At 39.7% G+C, this 22,222-nt stretch overlaps 1 protein-coding gene across 3 annotated transcripts in view; it reads right to left on the bottom strand.

Moving 5' to 3' along the window:
• Positions 1-22,222, bottom strand: part of LOC121292860 (jnk1/mapk8 associated membrane protein) — a 37,555-nt gene that overhangs the window by 13,496 nt on the left and 1,837 nt on the right. For all 3 annotated transcript variants that reach the window (XM_041215341.1, XM_041215340.1, XM_041215342.1), the window contains 2 exons: positions 19,367-19,449; positions 17,251-17,405 (listed from right to left, as the gene is read on the bottom strand). In XM_041215341.1, coding sequence (XP_041071275.1) covers positions 17,251-17,405; positions 19,367-19,449 — 238 coding nt within the window. The remainder of the gene's footprint in view (positions 1-17,250; positions 17,406-19,366; positions 19,450-22,222) is intronic.

Raw genomic sequence — 22,222 nt, forward strand, 5'->3', positions numbered from 1 at the left:
AGAATAGTTACAGCAAAGAAGGCAGCCATTTGGCCAGTCACATCTGTGCTGTGCCCTGAAGGAGCAATTCACCTAGTGCCAATCCCATCCTTTTCTCCAGCCCCATACTTTTTCCATTTCAGATAACAATCCAATTTCCTTTTGAAAGCCTCCACTGACCCTGTCTCCAACCTACTCTCAGGCAGAGCATTCCAAATCCTAACCACTCACTGCATGAAAAAGTTTTTCCTCATGTTGCCGTTGCTCCTTTTGCCAATTACCTCACATCTGTGCCATCTGGTTCCCGATCCTTTCACCAATGGGAACAGTTTCTCCCTATCAACTCTGTCCAGACCCATGATTTTGAATACCCTATCAAATCTCCACTCAACCTTTCTTCTCAAAGGACAACAATCGCAACTGCTCCAATCTATCCATATAACAAAGTTCCTCATCCTTAAAACCATCCGAAAAAAGGGAGAGTGGAAATTGCAGTCTTTTCTGCAATTTCTCTAATGCCTTCTCATACTTCCTAAAGTGCAGTGCTCAGAACTGGACACAGTTCAGGCCAACCCAGTGATTTATACAGGTTTTACATTACTTCCTTGTTTTTGTACTCTATGTCTCTGTTGAGAAAGCTCAGGATGCCATATGCTTTATTAACTGCTCTCAACCGTACTGCCACCTTCCTTGATTTAGACATGTCTACACTCAGGTCCCTCTGCTCCTGCACCCACTTTGGAGTTATACCCTTTATTTTGTATTATCTCGCTATGTTTTTCCTACCAAAATGAATTACTTCACACTTCTCTGCATTAAATTTCATCTGCCACTTGTCCACCACTCCGCCAACCTTGTGTATGTCCTTTTGAATTTCGACACGATCCTTCTCATGGTCCACAATACTTGCAAGTTTCGTATCACCTGCAAATTTTGAAATTGTGCCCTGTACACCAAGGTCTAGGAGTCCTAACACCAATCCCTGGTGAGCTCTACAATAACCCTTCCTCCTGTCCGAAAAACTGTTCACCGCTACTCTTTGTTTTGTGTCACCCAGCCAATTTTGTATCCATGTTGCTTCTGACCCTTTGATTGTGTGAGCTCTAACTTGGCTCACAAGTCTGTTGTACAGCACTTCATCAAATGCATTTTGGAAGTTCATGTACACCACATCAACAGAATTACCCTCATCAACCCTCTTTGTCACCTCATGAAAAAAACCAAGCAAGTTAGTTAAACACGATGCCCTTAACAAATCCATGCTGGCTTTCCTTAATTAACCTGCATTTCCCCAAATGACTATTAATTTTGTTCCAAATAATAGTTTCTAAAAATTTCAACACCGACCAGGGTAAACTGACCGGCCTATAGTTGCTGGGCTTATCTTTACACCCTTTTTGAACAAGGGTATAACATTTGCAATTTGCCAGTCCTCTGGCACCGTCCCGAAAATTGGAAAGTTACAGCCAGTACCTCTGCAATTTCCATCTCATCTGATCCTGGCCTTAACAACTTTAAGGACAGGCAGCCTGTCCAATATCTCTTTATCAATTTTAAACATTTCAAGTGTCTGAATTATCTCCTCTTTCAATATGACTTTAGCAGCATCTTCTTCCTTAGTAAAGAGAGATGCAAAGTATTAATTTAATTCCTCAGCCATGCCCCTGCCTCCATTTGTAAATCCCTTTTTTGTCCTCAATCAGCCCCACTCCTCCTCTTACCACTTTCTTACTATTTATATGCCTATAGAAGACTTTTAGATTCCCTTTATGTTAGATGCTGGTCTCTTCTCATGCTCTCTCTTATGTGCTTTTTCTAATTCCCTTCTGAATCTTCTATATTTGGCCTGGCTTTCAATTGACCAATTTATTCCTACTCTTTGCATTCTGTCTGTTATCCAATTCTCTAACTATGCTTAATATTACCCCCAACTCCAAGAGCCCCCATCTTGTCTTTTAACCTTTTGTGTCATACTTTAACGAATGTCTTTTAGAAATTCAAGAATCTATTGGTTCCCCTTTATCTACCCTACTAGTTACATCCTCAAATTTGTCAATCATCATTTCCCATTAACAAAACCATGCTGACTTTGTCTGATCATACTTTGGCTTTCTAAGTGCATTGTTACTATTTCCTTAATAACAGATTCCAGCACTTCCCTGATGACTGATGTCAGGGTAACTGGCCTGCCATTCCCTTTCTCTCCCTTTTTCGTGAATAACAGTATTAAATTTGCTAACTTCCAATCTGCTGGGACCATTTCAGAATCTAGGAAATTCTGGATAATCGTTGCCAGCGTATCTAAAATCTCCACAGCTATCTCTTTTCCAACCCTAGGATGTAGGCCAGCAGGTCCTGGGGATTTGTCAGATTTTAGTTCCTTACTTTCTCCATACTTATTTATTTGCTGATATTAATTAACTTAATTTCCTCACTCTTTTTAGCCCCTAGGCTGCCCTCTATTTCTAATTTGTAACTTGTGTCTTCTACTGTGAAGACAAAATATTCTTTCAATATCTCTGACATTTTCTCATTCCCTGTGATAGTTTCTCCTGTCGCTGCTTCTAAGGGACCAACATTTACTTTAGTTACTCTGCCTTTTTATATACTTGTAAAAGCTTTTACAATCTGTTTTTATATTCTTGACTAGTTTACCTCATATTCTATTTTTTACCTTTTCATCAATTTTTTGGTGGCCCTTTGCTGGTTTATAAAACACTCCCAATCCTCAGGCTTACTAATATCCTTTGCAACATTTAACGCCCGTCTTTTAAACTAATACAATCCTTAACCCCTGTAGTAAACCATGGATGGATCTTTCTCACTGAGGTTTTGTGTTTCATTAAATGTATTTTTGTTGAATATTTTGAATTGTTTCTTTAAATGCTTCCCACTGTTCATTTACCACCATAAATTTTAGTCTGTTTACTCAATCAACCTTAGCCAACTTTCCCCTATGTAATTGGCTTTTTAAGTATAAGATTTTTGTTTGTGAATTTAATAAGAATTCAATTGTATTATGATCACTATTTCCCACTGGATCTTTTACTATGAGATTAGTAATTAATCCTGCCTCATTACACAATATAGATGTCACACAGCTTTGTCCCTAGTCATTTCCACAACATATTGCTCCAGGAAATTGTCACAAAAGCATTCTATGAACTCATCTTTCAGACCACCTTGCCAATTTGATTGGTCCAGCCTATATGAAGATTAAAGTCCCCGCAATTATTACATTGCTTTTGTTACAAACTTCAATAATTTCTTGTTTAATGATCTGTTCAATGGTATAACTAACTGTTGGGGACCTATAAACTAATCCATCCAGTGTTTTCTGATTCTTGCTCTTAGGTTAACTTCATAGTTGGTCAATGGTCATGGACAGGAGGGTGCGGCAACAAGTCAGACAGATATGTGGATCCAGCATACAGTGGTAGAGGAGCCTCAGCCACTGATTTGGTCCAACTGGTACAAAGCACTTGCTGTTTGTGTGAATGAGAATAGTGACTGCAGGGAGGATGGCAACTTAGCCATGGCACCATGGTGCAGATGCCATTCAAGTGGGGAGTGAAAAGGAATGTGGTAGCGGTAGAGGCAAGAATAGTCAAGGACATTGATACTGTTCTCTACAGCTGCGACCAGGAATTCCGAAGGATATCTCATGGCTATTGAAGAACTTAGAGGTGGAGGATCCAGTTATTGCGGTCCATATAGGAATCAATGACACAGGCAGAACTAAGATTGAGGTTCTACAAAGGGACTTCAAGGAACTGGCTTCTAAATTAATAAGAAGAACCTCAAGAGTAATAATCTCTGGATCACTACCTGATCGAAGTGCAAATTGGCATAGGGTCAAGTGGCTCCATCGGAATGCACAAAGCATTTGTAACAAGATAGACAAACCAGTGGCATAAATGGAGATAAAATCAGAGATATGGTTGCAAGGTAACCAGGATTTGTAAGTCAATATTCCAGAATATTTAACATTTCAAAAAGACAGACAGAATAGAAAAGGAAGAGTAGCCCTGATAATAAAGGGTAACATATGAACAGCAGTAAAAATGGAGGTACAATGAGCATGGATGGGGATTAGGAATAACAAGGATCAGAAACCTTGGTGGGAATAGTTTAAATACTGTCAGTTATCAGTTATACCATTGGACAGAACATTAAGGAAGAAATAATTAGAGCTTTTAACAAAGGCAATGTAATTACCATGAGGGAACTTGAATCTTCATATAGAAAAACACGGTCTGAAGATATGTAGAGATGGTACCACTGAGAGGCTTCTTTAATTGAACAACAAACTTTATTTTCAGAGCTGCTGGATTAGCTGCAGGCCTCTAGCAAGGCTACAATACACTCTCTAGACTAGGAAAACTCCCCTTATAAACGTCCCCACGCTCAGTGTTGATTGGCTGTTCTGCCAACGTGAACCTTACTCAGTAAGGCTGGCCTGAAAGCAACAATCATCACATCCCTCCCCCTTTAATTCCTTGTTTTACATTCCTTAGTTACACAAATTACTGATGGTGAAAAGAAAACAATATCAAAAATCTTAGAAAAATCACACTGGCACTTCGTCATAAATTCAGATTATACACACATACATAGGTGCAGTAATTATAAATTAAGTCGTTGAGGGGGTTTTCTGTTCTGTGTAGAATGGCGTAATTCTATAGCCTGAAGCTCTCCTTTAGGATCGGCACTAACAGGAACTGCGATAACAGGTACCTCTTTTGGGCACAGGCAGTTCATTATTATTTGATTCAATGGAGACCTCAGATAGATCAATAACAGGTCGATCAAGTACTTCAGTGCTTACAAGTTCGATAATATTTCTTGGTGGCAACACTGACCGTGGAAGCAAATCCCTATTCCTCAGGTGATCCACTTGTTTACGAATGATCCAGCCTTCCACATCTATTTGGTATAAAAGGGGTCTGGTCTCACAGCAATAATTCCTGGGATCCAACTTGGACTGCTACCGAAGTTTCTTACATATGCAGCTTCATCTACTATAAATTTCCAGGCTCTACTATGCAAACTGTTGCTTGTTTTCTGATTACCTTGGTTCTTCTCTACCCTCCCTAGCAAATTTGGAAATACGAGGCTCAGTCTTGTTCTGAGACAACGCTTCATAAGCAGTTCTGCTGGTGGAACTCCCAGTGTTGCATGTGGAGTCCTCCTGACAATTTTTTAGTTCTAACTTGAAAGTTTGGACAGCTCTCTCGCCTAGTCCATTTGATGCTGGGTGGTAAGCCACAGTTTGGATATGTTTAATGCCATTTAGATTGGTGAAATTCTGAAATTCAACACATGCAAATATGGCTGTATTGTCTGATACAATGACTGCGGGCAATCCATGAGTCGAAAAGCATTGGCGTAACCTTTCGACGGTAGCAAGCAACGTAGTGGTTTCACCTCAAAATCTCCATCCATTTTGAGTGTTCGTCAATTATGAGCAAAAACGTTGTGCCTCCCAGGAATGGACACACATGGTCTATACAGATCCACACCCACGGTCGGCCCGGACATTCCCAAGGGTGTAGTGGGACTGTGGCACTGTTGATAGTGATTGACTAACTTCTCGATATCTGCATCTATACCAGGCCACCACACGTAACTTCAGGCGAGCATTTTAATTTTAAAAATGCCAGGATGAGTGCTGTGTAATTTGGTTAGGAGCAGTTCCCTGCCTGGTTCAGGAACGACTACTCTTGCTCCCCAGAGCATGATGCCATCCTGACAACACAATTCGTATTTGTGGGTAAAAAAGTGGTTTCATTTCCTCGGAGATTGGCTGATTTAACCATCCTGTAAGTACCTGGTCTCTCACTTTGAACAGAAGCGGATCTCAATTGGTCCAGTTCCTGATCTGCTTCGTGCAGACAGGCGATGTGAATAAAAAATTCAATGCAAGGACAATTTCTTGGGGTAAGAAGTACACGAGATGCTTTCTTGCAAGGACAGGCGGCTAAGGGCATCCGCATTCACTAACTGTATCCCAGGTCGTGCTTGAAAGTGTATTTGTGGGCGGACAGAAGCAATGCCTATCGCTGAATTCTTGCTGATGCTATCAGTGGGATAGCCTTGTCTCATTTGGGAAGGCCCAAAAGCGGATTATAATTGGAGACGATAGTAAAGTGCCTGCCAAGTAAGTACTGGTGGAATTTTTTACCTCTGAAAATTATTGACAGTCCTTCCTTCTCAATTTGCGAATAACCTTTTTCAGCCACTAAGGGGGTTCTTGATACGTAACCTATTGGTCTCTCAGAGCCATTGTCCATTTCATGGGTCAATACTGCACCAATGCCACATGGAGTGGTGTCGCAAGTCAATATCAATTATTTAGATGCGTCGAAGTGCACTAACAAGGTTGAGGAGTGCAGCAGTTTTACTCTGTTGAAAGGTGCCTCCTGTGGAGCCTCTCCAGGACCAACAATGGTGTTTCTTCAGCAATCCATGCAAGGGGGCCAGCACAGTCAATAAGTTGGGTAAAAATTGCCCATAGTAGTTTACCATCCCTAAAAATGATTTGAGTTTGGTTATATTTGTGGGGGAAGGTGCCTCCTTTATCGCATTAGCCTTTGCTGCCATGGGATGTAATCCTTGTGAATCTACACGGTGCCTCAGATAGGTAACCTCGGTGGCTTGGAAAGTGTATTTCTCCTTTTTTAGGCAGACTCCAGCTTCCAGAAATCTTTTTAATGCTTCCTCTAAATTTGCTAAATGCTCGGCCTCTGTCAATCCAGTTATGAAGACATCATCAAGGCATACTGCAACCCATGGTAATTCCTGTAGCAAACTCTCTATCGTCCTTTGAAATATTGCACATGTCAAGGACAAGCCAAAAGGTAGGCGTGTATACTGGAATAGGCCTTTGTATGTGTTCATTGTGACATGCCCCTGGGATGTGTTATCTAACTCAACTTGCTGGTACGCGTGACTCATATCAAACTTAGTGTAGGATTGACCTCCTGCCAGCTTTGTGTACAAATCTTCAATTCTTGGAATTGGCTATTTATCCAACTTGGTGGCATGATTAACCGTTCATTTATAGTAACCACAAATGTGACGGTCTTATCCAGTTTCACTACAGGGACGACAGGTGCTACCCATTCGGAAAATTGAACCGGCTGTATGATGCCTAGTTCCTCCAACTTGTTTAACTCAGCATCCACTTTTGCTCTTAAGGCATATAGTACTGATCTTGCCTTAAAAAATTGGGGAGTTATCCCTGGATCAACATAAATCTTGGATTGCAAGACTTTAATTTTTCCTAATTCGTTGCGAAAGATGCTATCATATTTTTTAAACAATTCTAGCAGTCCTCCTGCCTGCACTTGAAAAATCTCAGACCAATTTAACTTGATTTCTTTTAGCCAATCACAGCCCAGAAGGCTTGGCCCTTCCAGAGTCACTATTATTACTGGGAGCAGGGCTGACTGCTACCCATAGCTCACAGAAATCATGGCAATGCCTTTTACTTTTATGGCTTCTCCCATGTAAATCTTCAACTGGGCAGAAGTTCTCTCCAGACTTAAGGGTTGGGTATCTTCTCTCAGGTACTGAAATGCGCACTCACCCAACACTGTGGCTGATGCCCCTGTATCCACCTCCATAATTAGAGGTTGCAGTTTACATGAAGTATGACAGTAATAGGGTTTGCCTTGACTGCTTTAAGATTAAAAAGAGAATGAATGTCAGAATCAATTATTTCAGGCTCTTTCACATTATGTACTTCTAAAATCTTTGCAGGCTGGTTACTTGGCAGTCTGGACTTAGCTCTGCACTGCTTTATCAAATGTCTTCTTTTGTGTCAGTAATAGCACCCGGCCTCCTTAAATCTACATGTTTCAGGAGTGTGGTTACTCGCCCAAATTGGTGATATTTCAACTTCAGGATCGCTGTCTGATTACCTCCGGTAATTTTTTTGATTTCTGGGTGATTGGGAATGATTCCCGCTTCACGGCTGCTTCAGCAGTTTTGGCACTACGCCTGGCTGCAGGTTTCTGCCCTAACTGGTAAACAGCGCCATTTTGCAAGCTCTGTAGCCCCTGCAATTTTTTTCAGTGTTTCCATGGCCAGTACTATCTCCATTGCTCATTTAAAATTTATATTGACTTCTGCTAGCAATTGACGCTGAATGGCGTCGTTGTGCATACCACAAACTAACCGATCCCATAGCGTGTTGTTCAAGATAGCTCTGAAATCACAGTGCTCTGACAATTGATTCAACTTAGCAATATAAGTCATGATCGATTCGCCTGGAGCCCTCACCCTTCTATTAAATTTGAATCTTTCAATAATGATGGTTTGGGCTGAAAATGGCCCTTCAATAATTCACAAGCTCACTGAATGATTTGGAGTTGGGCGCACTTGGGGCTGAGAGACTGCAAATAAGGTTGTAGGTTTGACTCCCACAGATGCTCAAGAGAATTGCTTTGCCCTTTGCCTCCTCCCCTATGTTGTTGGCCTAGAAATAAAACCCGAGGTGCTCGATATATTGAGTCCTGTCCTCCGTGAAGGAGTCAAATGGGTTAATCCTCTCAAAGAGAGGCATCCTGGTGAGCATTTCTTTAGCTGAACAACAAACTTTATTTACAGAGTTGTTGGATTAGCTGCAGGCACCCTAGCAAGGCTACTTTACTCTCTGGACTAGAAAAATTCGGCCTCTTATAAGCTTCCCCACGTTCGGTGTTGATTGGCTGTTCTGACCATGTGACCCTTACTCAATAAGGCTGGTAGAAAGCTAACACAAGAGCTTCCTAGAACACTGCAGTGTGGAAGCAACTAGGATTACATAGGATATACAGCACAGAAACAGGCCATTTGACCTAACCAGTCCATGGCAGTGTTTATGCTGCACTCCAGTCTTGTCTCATGTTTCCTCATCTAAATTTACCTTCGTAAGCATCAATTTCCTTCTCCCTCAAATACATCTATAGTATTCAATCCAACTAGTAGCAAGATCCACATTCTTGAAAAATACTTGAGAAGTTAACTAGATTGAAGGTTGATAAATCCCTTGGACCAGATGAACTACATCCCAGAATGTTGAAGGAGGTGGCTATAGAGATAGTTGATGCATTGGTGGTTTTCTTTCAAAATTTTATTGATTCTGGAGAGGTTCCTGCAGACTAGAAAGTAGCAAATGTAACCTCACCTAAATATAACCCTATTTAAGAGGGGAGGGAGAATGGAGAACTACAGACCTGTTAGTTTGATATCAGTAGTGGGGAAAATGTTAGAATCTATTATAAAGGATGTGATAACTGGATATTTAGGAAACAATGGTAAAATTGGACAGAGTCAACATGGATTTATGAATGGGAAATCATGGTTGACAAATCTGTTGGGAGTTGAGGATGTTACTTGTAGCATAGATACAGGATAACCAGAGGATGTGGTGTATTTGGATTTTCAGAAGACTTTTGATAAGGTCCTACACAGGAGGATTGGGGGCAACGTACCAGGATGGATTGAGAATTGGTTAACAGACGGAAATCAGAGAGTAGGAATAAACGGGCCATTCTCAGGACGGCAGGCCGTTACAAGTTAAGTTCCACAAGGATAAGTGCTAGAGCCACAGGTGTTCACAATCCATATAAATGATTTAGATTTGGGGACCAATTGTAATAATTCCAAATTTGCTGATGTCACAAAATTAGGTGGGAATGTAAGTTGTAAGGAAGATGCAAGGAGGCTCCAAGCAGGCTAAATGAATGAGCAAGAACATGGCAGATAGAACATAATGTGAATAAGTGTAAAGTTATCCACTTTGGTAGAAAAAAACAAAATTAGAATATTTCTTAAATGGCGAGAGGTTGGGAAGTTTGGTGTCCAAAGGGACCTAAGGTGACCTTGTTTGTGAGTCGTTAGAAGCTAACATGCAGGTGCAACAATCAATCAGGAAAGCAAATGGTATCCTGGCCTTCAGCACAAGGGGGTTTGAGTACCAAAGTAAAGACATCTTATTAAAATTGGATAGAGTCTTGGTGATACCGCACCTGAAGTATTGTGTATAGTTTTGGTCTCCTTGTCTAAGGAAGGATATGCAACAGATGTTCACCAAACTAATCCCTGGGATGTCAGGATTGTCTTTTGAGGAGAGATTGAGGAAACTGGGACTTTATTCTCTTTATTTTTGAAGAATGAGAGGTGATCTCATTGAAACTTACAAACTTCTTACAGGTGTGACAGGGTGGATGTAGGTAGGATGTTTCCCCTGGCCGGTGAGTCTAGAACCAGGGTACAGTATAAGGGGCAGTCCATTTAAGACTGAGATGAGGAGGAGTTTCTTCACTCAGAGGGTGGTGAATCTTTGGAATGCTCAATCCCAGAGGGCTCTGTAGGCTCAGTCATTGAGAATGTTCAAGACAGAGCTCGATGGATTTCTGGAGACTAACGACTTCAAGGGATATGGGGATAGCGCAGGAAAGTGGTGTTGACAGAGTTCAGTGATCTAACTAAATGGCAGAGCAGGCTTGATGGGCTGAATGGCCTACTCCTGTTCCTATGTTCCTAGCTGTTTTATCCCATCTCTCCTAATCTCTTCATATTCTCTCTTATGCACTCCTAAGCTGTCTATATTCTTAATGTATGCCTCTTTCTTAACTCATACTTGTTCCCTTATGTTTTTATTCATCCTTAGAACCTCAGTGGTGTTATCTGTTTTCTTTTAGAGGAATATATTTTTTCTGCACTCTTTTGAAGAGCATTTTAAAACAGTTCCCACTGTTGTTCTACAGCATTGTTTGCCAATTTTGTTGCCTTTTTTATTTCAAGTTTTATTCTCAGCCCTGAAAATTAGCTTTTCACCAATGTATTAATTTGGTTTTTGCCATACTTAAGTTTTTTTCTATTATCTTGAAGTATATTATATTATGATCACTATTGCCTAGATGTTCCCCTACTTTTACTTCTCTTACCTGGTCTGGTTCATTCCCCATCACTAGGTCCAATAGCAAATCTTCCTTTGTTGGGGTTTTTACACAATGGATTAGAAAGGAACGCCATTCCTTTATCCCCTTTACCCACTATGATGAAAGTATAATAATTTTCATGATATTTTTCTGTTTTAGTGAGAAGTTGGTTTATGAGGGTAAGTATAGTTGGGTGTGTGTGTGTGATTTGATTATATTTGGAGTCAAGTAGACTGCAAGTTTAACTCATCAAAAGAAGCGAGGTGCTTGACATGCTAATGGGTAAACATGGATGCTAGCTTAGCATGTAAGATGTGAAGGGAATTTGCACTTTTGGATAAATTAAGCGATATTTGGATTTCAAAGGGACCTTAGTCTGTTTACAACTAGCCAGATAAGCAACACTAAGGAATGAGTTTATTTTTCCCAAAGGTTACTGGCAATAATGGTAACATGAAAGTTTTTATGTTATGAGGAAGATACAGTTTCAAAGACATATGGAACAGTAGAATTTACATATTAAAAAGAGAGAAACATATATAAAGGAGAATGAAAAGCAATGTGTCAGAAGGCCATGTAAGATCTAACAGGAGTGTGTGAAATAGCCTCAATGAAGCCACCAGCATTTATGCATTAATCTGGTATATAGTGAAACTGAGGTTGGGGAAAAGCCATTTGGAATTCCACTGTCAAGTGGCCAACAGGGTGGAAAATGGGGTATAATGTGAGGAACTGTGAAGTTATTTACTTTGGTCGTAAGGATAGAAAAGCAGAATAGTTTTAAAAGACGTGAAACTTGTAAATTTTGATGTTCAGAGAGACTTGGGTGTACTCTTACAAGGAGTACAAAGTTAACATTCAGATACAGCAAGGCAATTAACATGTTAACTATTATTAAAGGGGATTAGAGTGCATGAAAAACAAGTTTTGCTACAATTGTACAGGGCTTTGGTGAGACTCCACCTGAAATACTGTGTGCAGTTTTGGCTTCCATATTTAAGGAAGGATATACTTACCTCAGAGGCAGTACAGCGAAGGTTCACAAAAATAATATTTTTAAAAAGGTGTGAAACTTTTAAATGTTGATGTTCAGAAATATTTGGCTACTCATACAGGGAACGCAAAGTTAATATGTAAATACAGCAATTAGGAAAGCAAATGGCATGTTGGTCTTGATTGCAAAGGGATTGAAGTACAAGAATACAGACATCGACTATAATTGTATGGGGTTGTACTGAGACTACACGTGGAGTAGTGTGTGCAGTTTTGGTCTCGGTATCTAAGGAACGATATATTTGCCTTGGAGGCATACAGCAAGGGTTCACTAGATTGGTTCTGGGATGAGAGGGTTGCCCCTATGATGAGAGGCTGAGTAAATTGGGCCAATACTCTCTGGAGTTCAGAAGAATGAAAGGTGACCTCATTGAAACATATAACTAGTGTCATTCACTGCTGTAAATCTTTCTGTGTTTCTACTCTCTTCTCAGGGTAGACTCTGAGTGGTTGTTTTCCCTGGCTGGGGAGTCTAAAGCAGAGGGGTACAGTCTCAGGATATGGGATCAATCATTTATGACTGAGATAAAAAGAAACTTTTTACTCAAAGGATCCTGAATCTTTGGAATTCTATGACCCAGAGGGGTGTGAATGCTTCATTGTTGGGTATATTCAAGGCTGACAGAGATAGATTTTTGGTCTATCTTGGAATCAAGGGATTATGGATTGAGGGAGAAGTGGAGTTGAAGCAGAATATCAGCCATGATCATACCAAATGGTGGAGCGGGTTCACAGGGTCATATGGTCTAATCCTACTCTTAGTTCTTGTGATGTTATATGAAATTAAATGTGAGAGATTTAGGACAAAGAGAAGAAACTTTATTTTGTTTTCACACAGTGGGCTGTGAGGCAGAGGAATACACTATTTGCGACTAAAGCACAGACTATGTGCTGAATTTTTGGACCCCAGCTGAAGGCAGGAACGGCAGCAGTCAGGTCTCAAAAGTACCGGCATGGCCACCACGTCAGTTACAGGGCATCATTCCTGGCACTGGCAATGTTAACCAGGGCTGGAAAAGGGCACGGCAGGACAGGAAACCCACTCACCTCCCAATTGAGGCCAATTAAATTCAGAGCTTGTTGGAAGGGTGGGGGGGGGAACATTTAAAGGGGTGCATGGGTTTCAGGAGCTGTCAGTTTCTGATTAGCTGAAGTGGGTATAGAGTGAGAAGCCAGTCAAGGCAGCCCTAGGGCACTGCACAGGCCCCATAAGAGATCAATGTGGCAAAGGAACTTCAATTTGGTAAGGAGCTGCCCTTGGCGGTGCACAGGTCGTGGAAAGAGTGGGTACTTGGCACTTGGGCATTGAACAGGGTCATCATGCCCTGGCATCAAGGGGGTGGAAGATCAGTAAGGCTACCAAGGACAATAGGACAGCCACCCAAAAGGAAGGCTACTGCTGACAATGAGGACATCTGAAGGAAAAACATGTATACAGCCTGTTTGGGCCAAACTGCCTGTTCTTGTACTGTAATTTCTAAGTAATTCTGATTTTTTTTTTAAATACAAATGCAATTGGTTGACAATACTATGGAACTATGGTGGATGTCGTCCAGGAATATCCCAGGCATTTGTACAGCCAAACCTCCTAACTGTTCACTTCTGGACAAGGCAATCGAGCAGTAAAATTTGGAAGTTTGCTTGCAATACCAGGAGTTGGCAAGTACAGTCACCCACAGAATGGATGAGAAGACTTGCAAGATATATGTTGATGCTGCAAATCTGCTTTATTGTTTCTTCCACCACATTCAGTAAATTAGTAAAATGTTTGTAAAGCCATTTCCTTTCCTAATGTGAACATGTTTATATTTTGTGAAAGGTGCAAAAATATGTTCAGGAATTTGAATCTGCTAAAATTATTGTTGCCAATTTACTAGATTGCTAATGAGCCAAATTGTTGTGTCGCTTTACATGTGGAGTCAGTGGACAAGTAACAAAATAGAAAGCTAGCTGTGTGTAAGGCAGAAAGCAGACAGTAGGGGTAAATGGTGGCTATTCAAGGTGGAAGAAGATGGAAAGTAGGGACCCGCAAAGATCAATGTTGGGAACACTACTGTTCACAAACTATATTAATGATTTAGACTTTGAATCAAAATAACACAATTTCTAAATTTGCAGGCACCACCAATTGGGAAGGATAGTCAACACTGAGGAGGACTGCAACAACTTACATAAAGATATTAATAAACTTGTAGAACAAGTTTATCTATGTTGAAATTCATTGGCCAGTTATAAGTGTGAGGAATTACATTTTGGTAGAAAAATATGGAGGTCACATATTCTTGGAAGATAAAAATCTAAATGGGGTAGAAGAGTAAAGAGGCTGCAAATGCACAAATCACTCAGCCATAACAAAAGCAACCAAGAACTTGTGTTTATTTCTAGAGGGATAGAACTAGAAAGTAGCAAAGCCATACAAAATTCCTATTGAACCTTGGTTAGACCACCATAAAGTACTGAGTACAGCTCTGGTGGCCATTATATCAGAATTGCAAAGGGAACCTAAAATTACAAAAGGTTTTGATAGGGTGGACAGAGAAAGGGCATTTCTACTTATGGAGAAGAGGAAATTAATATAATGTAGTCACCAAGAAATCAAATGGGAATTCAGAAGAAACTTGTTTACCCAGAGCATGGTGAGAATGTGGAACTTGCTAACATTGTGAGTACTTGAGGCATATAATATAGATACATTTAAGGGGAAATTAGATAAGTTTATGAGGGAAAAGCGAACAGAGGGTTATGCTGATAGAGTTAGATGAAAATTGGGAGGAAGCTTGAATGGAGTACATAGCATTGAGTTGCCGAATGACCTGTTTCTGTGCAATATATTCCATGTAATTCTATGTACAAGCACTAAAGGGAGATCTACTGGCTATGGAACTTAAGAGGGACTATCAGAGGCAGAAACCCAAATGAGTGTATTTGTGCCAGTAGAACCTTGTCGAATGCTGTGCCTCTACCCCTGTGAAATATAACTATATTAATTTAGGAAAACAATGTAAGTATCAGTAGATACAGAGACAAATTTTCATTTCTGAGTCAAAACTTTCTTGACAGATTATAATTTAAAGATTTGTAAAATTTTACGTACAACTCATACCATACACAATGCTTCATAGTCTGATCAGACTATCTTGTAATTTATGCTTTACTGATTACTTGTAAATGTATGAAACCCAAACATCTTCTACTGGCATGTAAAAGGTAAGCGGTTGATAAGAGGCAAGGTGGATTCTATTAGGGACAAAGAAGGTAATATATGCTTGGAGTCACAGGGCAAGGCTAAAATACTTAAGTACTTTGTATCAGTGTTTACTAACAAAAAGGATACTGTTAAAATAGAGGTAATGGCGGGATGAAAGTTGATAAGCAGGATATACTGAAAAGGCTTACTTTGCTTAAAATGGATAAGTCACCTGGTTTGAATGACTTACATCCCAAGTTGCTAAGGAAAGTGGGAGCAGAGAGAGCTGAAAGGCATGCCATAATCTTCCAAACTTTCCTAGCAATGAAGGGGGTGCAAGAGGATTGGAAATAAAGGGTGTATGGACATTCCTAGTAACTACAGGCCAATCAGTGTAACATAAGTGGTGGTAACATTTTAGAAACAATAATCAAGGAAAGAATTAGCACGCATTTAGAAAGGTTTAAGTTAATTAAGGAGAACCAGCGTGGAATTGTGAAAGGCAGATAGTGTTTGACTAATCTGATTAAATTCAGAAGGTTGATGAAGGGGATGTGGTGGATGTTGTCTATATGGAATTTAAGAAAGTATTTGACAAAATACCACATAAAAGGCTGGTTTACAAAACTGAAGCTTGTGGAATAGAAGGGTCACTATCAGCTTGGATAAAAAATTGGCTTAAGGACACAAAACAGCAAGTCATGCTAAATTGTTTTTTTTTACAGATTGGAGGACGGTAGACAGGTGTTCCCCAAGGGTCAATGCTAGGATCACTTTTTTTTGATGTCTAAATGATATATTGGAATACAGAGTAAAATTGCAAACTTTGCCAATGATACCAAACATGGAGGTGTGGCAAACAATAAGGAAGATACCAATTAACTGCAATAGGACAGACAGGATAGCAGAATTGGCAGAGAGGTGGCAGGTGGAATTTATTATGCATTTTGGCAGATGAGATAGGATCAGACAATATAGATTTAATGACACAGTTCAAAAAAGTGTGCAGGGACAGAGGGGCCAAAGGGGTTCATATGAAAAGATTATGGAAGTGCCAGGGCATACTGAAAGAGCAGTTAGCAAAGCATATGGGATATTTGGCTTCATAAATAAAGATATTGAGTACAAAAGCAGGGAAGCTCCTATTAGACCATAACTAGAATATTGCACCCAGTTCTGGTCACCACATTTTAGGGTGTGAGGGTCCTTGCAAAGATGCAGACGAGATTTACCAGAAAGGTTTCAGAGATCAGGAATTTTAGCTACAAGGTTAGGTTGGACAAAATGGTGTTATTTGTTCTTGGAGCAAAGAAAATTGAGGGAGATTTTATAGAGTTGTACAAGATTCTGACAGATTTAGATAAGGTAAACAAAGAAAAGCTGTTCCCATTAGCTAATGTTACAAGGATGGGGGACATGGGTTTTGGGCAAGAGATGCAAGGGTGATGTGAGGAAGAACTTTTATTTATGCAGCATGCTGTAATGATCTGGAATATGCTGCCTATGAGGGTGATAGAAGTGGAGACGATGAATGATTTCAAAAGAAAATTGGCTGGGCACTTGAGGGAAATGAACTTGCAGCAGATAGAGCAGGAGAGTGGGATTATCCAAATTGTTTCTGCAGAGAGCTAGCATGGACTCGATGGACTGATTGGCCTCCTCTGTGCTGTTATGATTCCGTTATGAATTTTCTGATGTATTACTCCTGTCAATACAAAACAGTGCATCATCTGATTTACCAGCCATTACAATATCATTAGTGATTCCCAGCTCACAAGTCAAAAAAAATTGACGTTCACAAAGCTAAAGAAATCACATTTAAAATTATAATTTAACAGATGTGGTTATAAAGCAAGACAGTAACATGCAGCAGCAACTTCAAGTTTAAAGAATGAAATAGTTGTACTGAATCAGAAAGTTAATTAAGATTGCCCAATCTCATTTCATGTTGGCCCCTTACTTCAACCAAAGATGATTTTTACCCTTTCAGTCTCTGACAACCTACAGGTAAAAGTCCAATGTTTAACCCACCCTACACATCTAAAAGACAAAATATAGTAACAATACCATTTATGTTTACGTTTCTCAAATAACACTAACCTCTTTTTGCCTGAATACCATTCAATAAAGAACCAATGCAAAACCAAAGGTAGCATTGCCATGAAGCCAAGATACAGCCAGTCATATAGCTCTGGTGAGTCCTCACATTTACGACAAATTTTCAGAGCATTTGTTCTTTCCCCTCTTGGGCATACCTACAGAGAATTTTTTTTAATGAAGAATGTAAGTTATATCAAATGTTTAGGTTGCCACACTCTTCCAGGCTCAATACATAGAAATACATTTACAACAATTATTTTAATTGAAAAGATATTGCAAACTCTCAACTGTTAACATTCGGTGTAACAGAGTCAATTAAACCTTCAGCCCCTTCAATCTCATTTTCGAAAATGATTCCAAGTGACAACGCTTATTGGTGAAACTAGTTATATTTCATTTAGTGTAAGAAAGACTTGGCACATGCTAATGTCTGTTCAATAATATTAAAGTGCAACGGCATTTTCATTACACCCTGGGTAGAAGCAGGATCTCCGGGTAACTACTCCCTGGGCTTGCCCCAGATACTGTTGTGTCAGTGTGACACGCAATATCTTATAACTATATCACCGGGATCACCTGGATCAAAATCTGCAACTCCCTTCCTAAGACTTTGGATGTTCCTACATCACATGGACTGCAGTAGTTCAAGAAGGCAGCACATCATCACCTTCTCAAGGGCAATTAGGGATGGGCAATAAATGCTGGCCTAGCCTATTCCATGAACAAATTTAAAAGAAAACTCCACAATCTCTGTGCACAGGGAACCTCCTCTTATTCTTTCTCCACACAGCAAAGAGACTAATTTAACATAATCATTACCTATTATTTGAATGGTCCAATTACAAAAGATGTCATTTACCCATCTGCCCATTCAAGCCAGGTCAGCCGCTCAAGATCTCAGACCTCCCACGCTCAGACTCCTGTCAGCTTGTAAACATTTCAATGCACCCTGGCCAAAACAAGGAAAACATAGAGGCCTTGGTGCTCGATTTTATCTCAGCTCTATCCATATCTGGGTCTCGAGATTTTGCTAAGATGTTTTTCTTAGTTCTCATGCAGCAGCCTGTTTTCATGCTCTACTTGATTTCTGCTGAAGTTTGCCTTTTTACAATTTTGTTAATGAAAGCTCAAACCACAACTGTCATCACATAACCCAACAGCTGCCTTTTACCCAGGGTGTATTACAAGCAAGAATAAAAATAGCTCAGTATAGATTAAGTATAACAATATGCAAAAAGTGTACAGCCATCCATTGTATTTAAGCTATTTTTCATTTATTAGCAAGAAAACCCAATGCAGGGATTTCCCAGGATTATTAGATGATGATTTGAAGGAGGGAAAAAAAATCAAGCTGGGGTTTGAAATTAGATCAGGATGGTAGCGAAATAACTAAACAACGTGCAATTGATTTGTTTCTGAACTTAAACTGCAAATACTTCCACTTCACCAAACTATAGCCTGACATCACTTTGAATGCTTGCAGTTTGAGTCCAGAAGTAAAACAGTGACAGGTTATTCAATGATTCACATCTGACTCAATTTCAAATTCCAGGATGAATTATTTCTTATTAAAATCATGGAATCTACAAACCTACTCTGAACACATAACTATGGTCCTCTAAACACATATAAATAGAGAGAGTGATCTTTAAATTATTGAGTTTTAATATATATCATTAAAATATATGGTGCAGCACTGCATGTTGAATTCTGTATTCAATTAACATAGTCATCAGCTCTACACTTTGAAAAATCCAAAGCTAATTGCAAAAGTTAGTATCTGAAGAGAAAACACTGCATGCCAGAGTCCTAGCAGCAAATTTGTAAGTAAAAAACATGGAAACATGTTTAGAATGAAACTTAGATCCATGACTCTATGATCAATACATGTTCCACATAATTATGTTTCATTCACAAAATAAACCATTGTTATATGTTAATGAATATATCTTGTATCCCGGATAAAAAAATTGTTACTTGGGTAATAATTATTATCCAATTACCTAATTACCAAATGTGGGCCAGTGATCTTTAAATACTAATCCTACCCTATAATCATTAAGTACTGTCAAGTTTACTCTATGCAAGAAATGCAGAAACGTACCAAAACACTTACCCCACAGTCTCCATACATTGTTTGACTATCATTTCTGCTTTCTATTTTTCCACAGTATAATCCAGGGCACATTAAATCAACATCTGAAATCATTAACATTAAAAAATATTGCTTCAACTGTTCAATTAATTTTACTCAATAATTGTAAAAAATATTTTTATACATAATTATTATAAACCATTTATAAGTAACTGGACATCAAAACAGCATTTACTGAGTATAGCATCATGGAACCATAGCAAACGTCAATGGTGGTCAAAAGGAAAAACAGCTCCAGTGGCTGGAGTCATATCTGGCACAATGGAAGATGGTCATAATTATCAGAGGGCTCTCATCACTGCCCCGGGAAGTCATGGCAAGAGCTTCTCAGGTAAGTGTCTATAACCCTAGCAACTACAGATACTTCAGCAAAGTCCTTTCTCTGTCATAAGATCAGGAATGGGGCTGTTTGGTGAGATTTCCACAGTATTCAACTCCTTTCATGAAGCATCCCATTCCAGTCTACTTTAGGATCTAGAGAAGATTCAAGTTTGGGCTTAGGAACAGCAGATAATATTTGTGGCCACATAAATGCCAGGCAGTAATCATGTCAAAAAATCCCAAAAAGCTCCCCTTGACCTTTGTTGTTGAGTTCTCCAATGAGGACCACCATTTACCAAAAGTTAAACAAGACCAGTAATTTTAACAAACTGAGATGAGTGACTTATCCAGGCCCATCAAAGCATCTCCACCATTTACAAGGCTGAAGTCAAGAGTGTGATGGAATACATACCACTCACGCAGATGGATGCACCTTTAACAGCTTGTACTGTATAGCACTTTTAACATAATGAAATGTCCTAAAATGTTTCATAGGAGGATTATCAAACAAAATGTTAAACTGAACTGTATAGAGAGATATTAGGACAGATGAGCAAAGCTTGGTCAAAAACATAAGTTTTAAGTAGCATCTTAAAGGAGGAGAGAGGCGTCAAGGTTTAGGGAAAGAATTCCAGAGCTTAGAGCCTAAGCAACTGAAGGTGCATCCATCAATGATGGAGTGAAGAAAATTAGGGATGTGCAAGAGACCAGAATTGGAGTACAGAGATCACAGAGGATTGTAGGGGTGGAGAAGGGGATAGGGAGAGTGAGATGTGGAGGATTTGAAAACAAGGATGAGAAGTTTAAAAGAGATGTTGCTAGACCAGGAGCCAATATAAATCACTGAGCACTGGGGTGGTGTGTGTACAGGACTTAGTACCAGTTAGGAAAGGGTTCAAGTTTATAGAGAATGCAAGGTAGGAGGCCAGCCATAGGAACATTGAGATAGTCAGTCTAAAGGTTGAATGGTCATGCCCAAGTGTTTCAGCCGCAGACGAACTGCTGCAGAGGCAGAGATAAGATATGTTACGGAGGTAGAAGTAATCAGTGATTGAAGGTATACGTGGTCAGGATATGAATGTGGAAGCTCAGCTCAGAATGCAATTGGACACCAAGGTTGCGAACTGTTGGGTGTCAACCTCAACATCCAAGGAGAGGGTTGGAATCAGTGGCTGGGGCACAGAATTTGTGGTGGGAACTGAAGACAATGGCTTGTGTCTCCCCAATATTTAATTGGAGGCAATTTCTGCTCATCCAATAATGAAAGTCAGACAAGGAACATGACAAATCTCAGGAGATCGAGAACAACACGTGAAAAGTTCAACATCATTTAGGACACAACAGTTTGCTTGATTAGCATTTCTGCTACTGGATCAAATAACCATCCCCTCCATCAACAACACATTGTGCATGCAGGGTCTAAAATCTATAGAACGCACTGTAGCCACTCAAAGTTACTTTGACAGCGCTTTTCGACTGTGCAAGCTCTGCCATCAAGAAGGCCGAGGGGTAATGTTGTGGAAAAACCAAGCCAAATAAGCAAAGGCTGCAGTGCTTTTCTGAGAGTTCTAGAAGTTAAACAAGTTAAATGGATATATGTGACAACACCCCAGAAAATAGTGATGCATTAATGATTATTATATCATGGTAGCCTGCTCCATTGTCCTTACAAAAGGAGAACAGTTTCATGACCATAATAGCCTATTTCGGTCAATGAGTAGAGTTCCATAATACCATTAGACAGAATTCTACATAAAATGTCAGACCATCTCCACCTAGCATTTTGATTTTTTATTTGAATGATCAGGTAGGTAGCATCATTTCTCAGGACTAACATTTTTTTAACATGTGGTATTAGTATTAATCACTTCAAGGGCAGACATAGTGCACATTATGTACAAAGTGAAGCATATCTGCATTACTCCAAGCCTGCATCAACTTCAGAAGAGAATTGCTTATGTCATACACATGAATTTACACCTCTCACATATTCATCTCTTGGCTCTGGAATCTTGATAGATGTAACATGGTTAGCCTGTTTACAACAGTTTGCATTTACATAGTATTGTGCATTTAACAAAGTAAATCATATACTTGTTTGGTAGTACAGAACTTGGGTGTTGCTGAAAATAGAGACATGTCTAAGCTTTTTGTCTTGCACTCATCAGGACACTCGCAAGAATACCAATATAAGGGGGAAAAACAACAATTTATATGATATGTGCTGATTGGTTGGCAAGTGACGTTGCCGCTGATGGTGACTGACAGTTAACTGCCAAGCACTGTTTGAAATTTAAACCAGGCAGCTTGACCCTGATTGGTGAGGGCAGCCAAATGAACACTCCATCCTTGACATACTAGTTGAGAAATCTGCCAGGGGGTTCTCTACCATGGCCTACTGCAAGCCTAGCTTCACTGGTCAATATACACATTGGGATTCTTACAGTTCCACATGCTATAAGGATGGTCTTATCAGCAACCTTGCAAATAGGGCCA

This window comes from Carcharodon carcharias, chromosome 20, assembly GCF_017639515.1.
Source record: "Carcharodon carcharias isolate sCarCar2 chromosome 20, sCarCar2.pri, whole genome shotgun sequence".
Lineage (NCBI taxonomy): Eukaryota > Metazoa > Chordata > Chondrichthyes > Lamniformes > Lamnidae > Carcharodon > Carcharodon carcharias.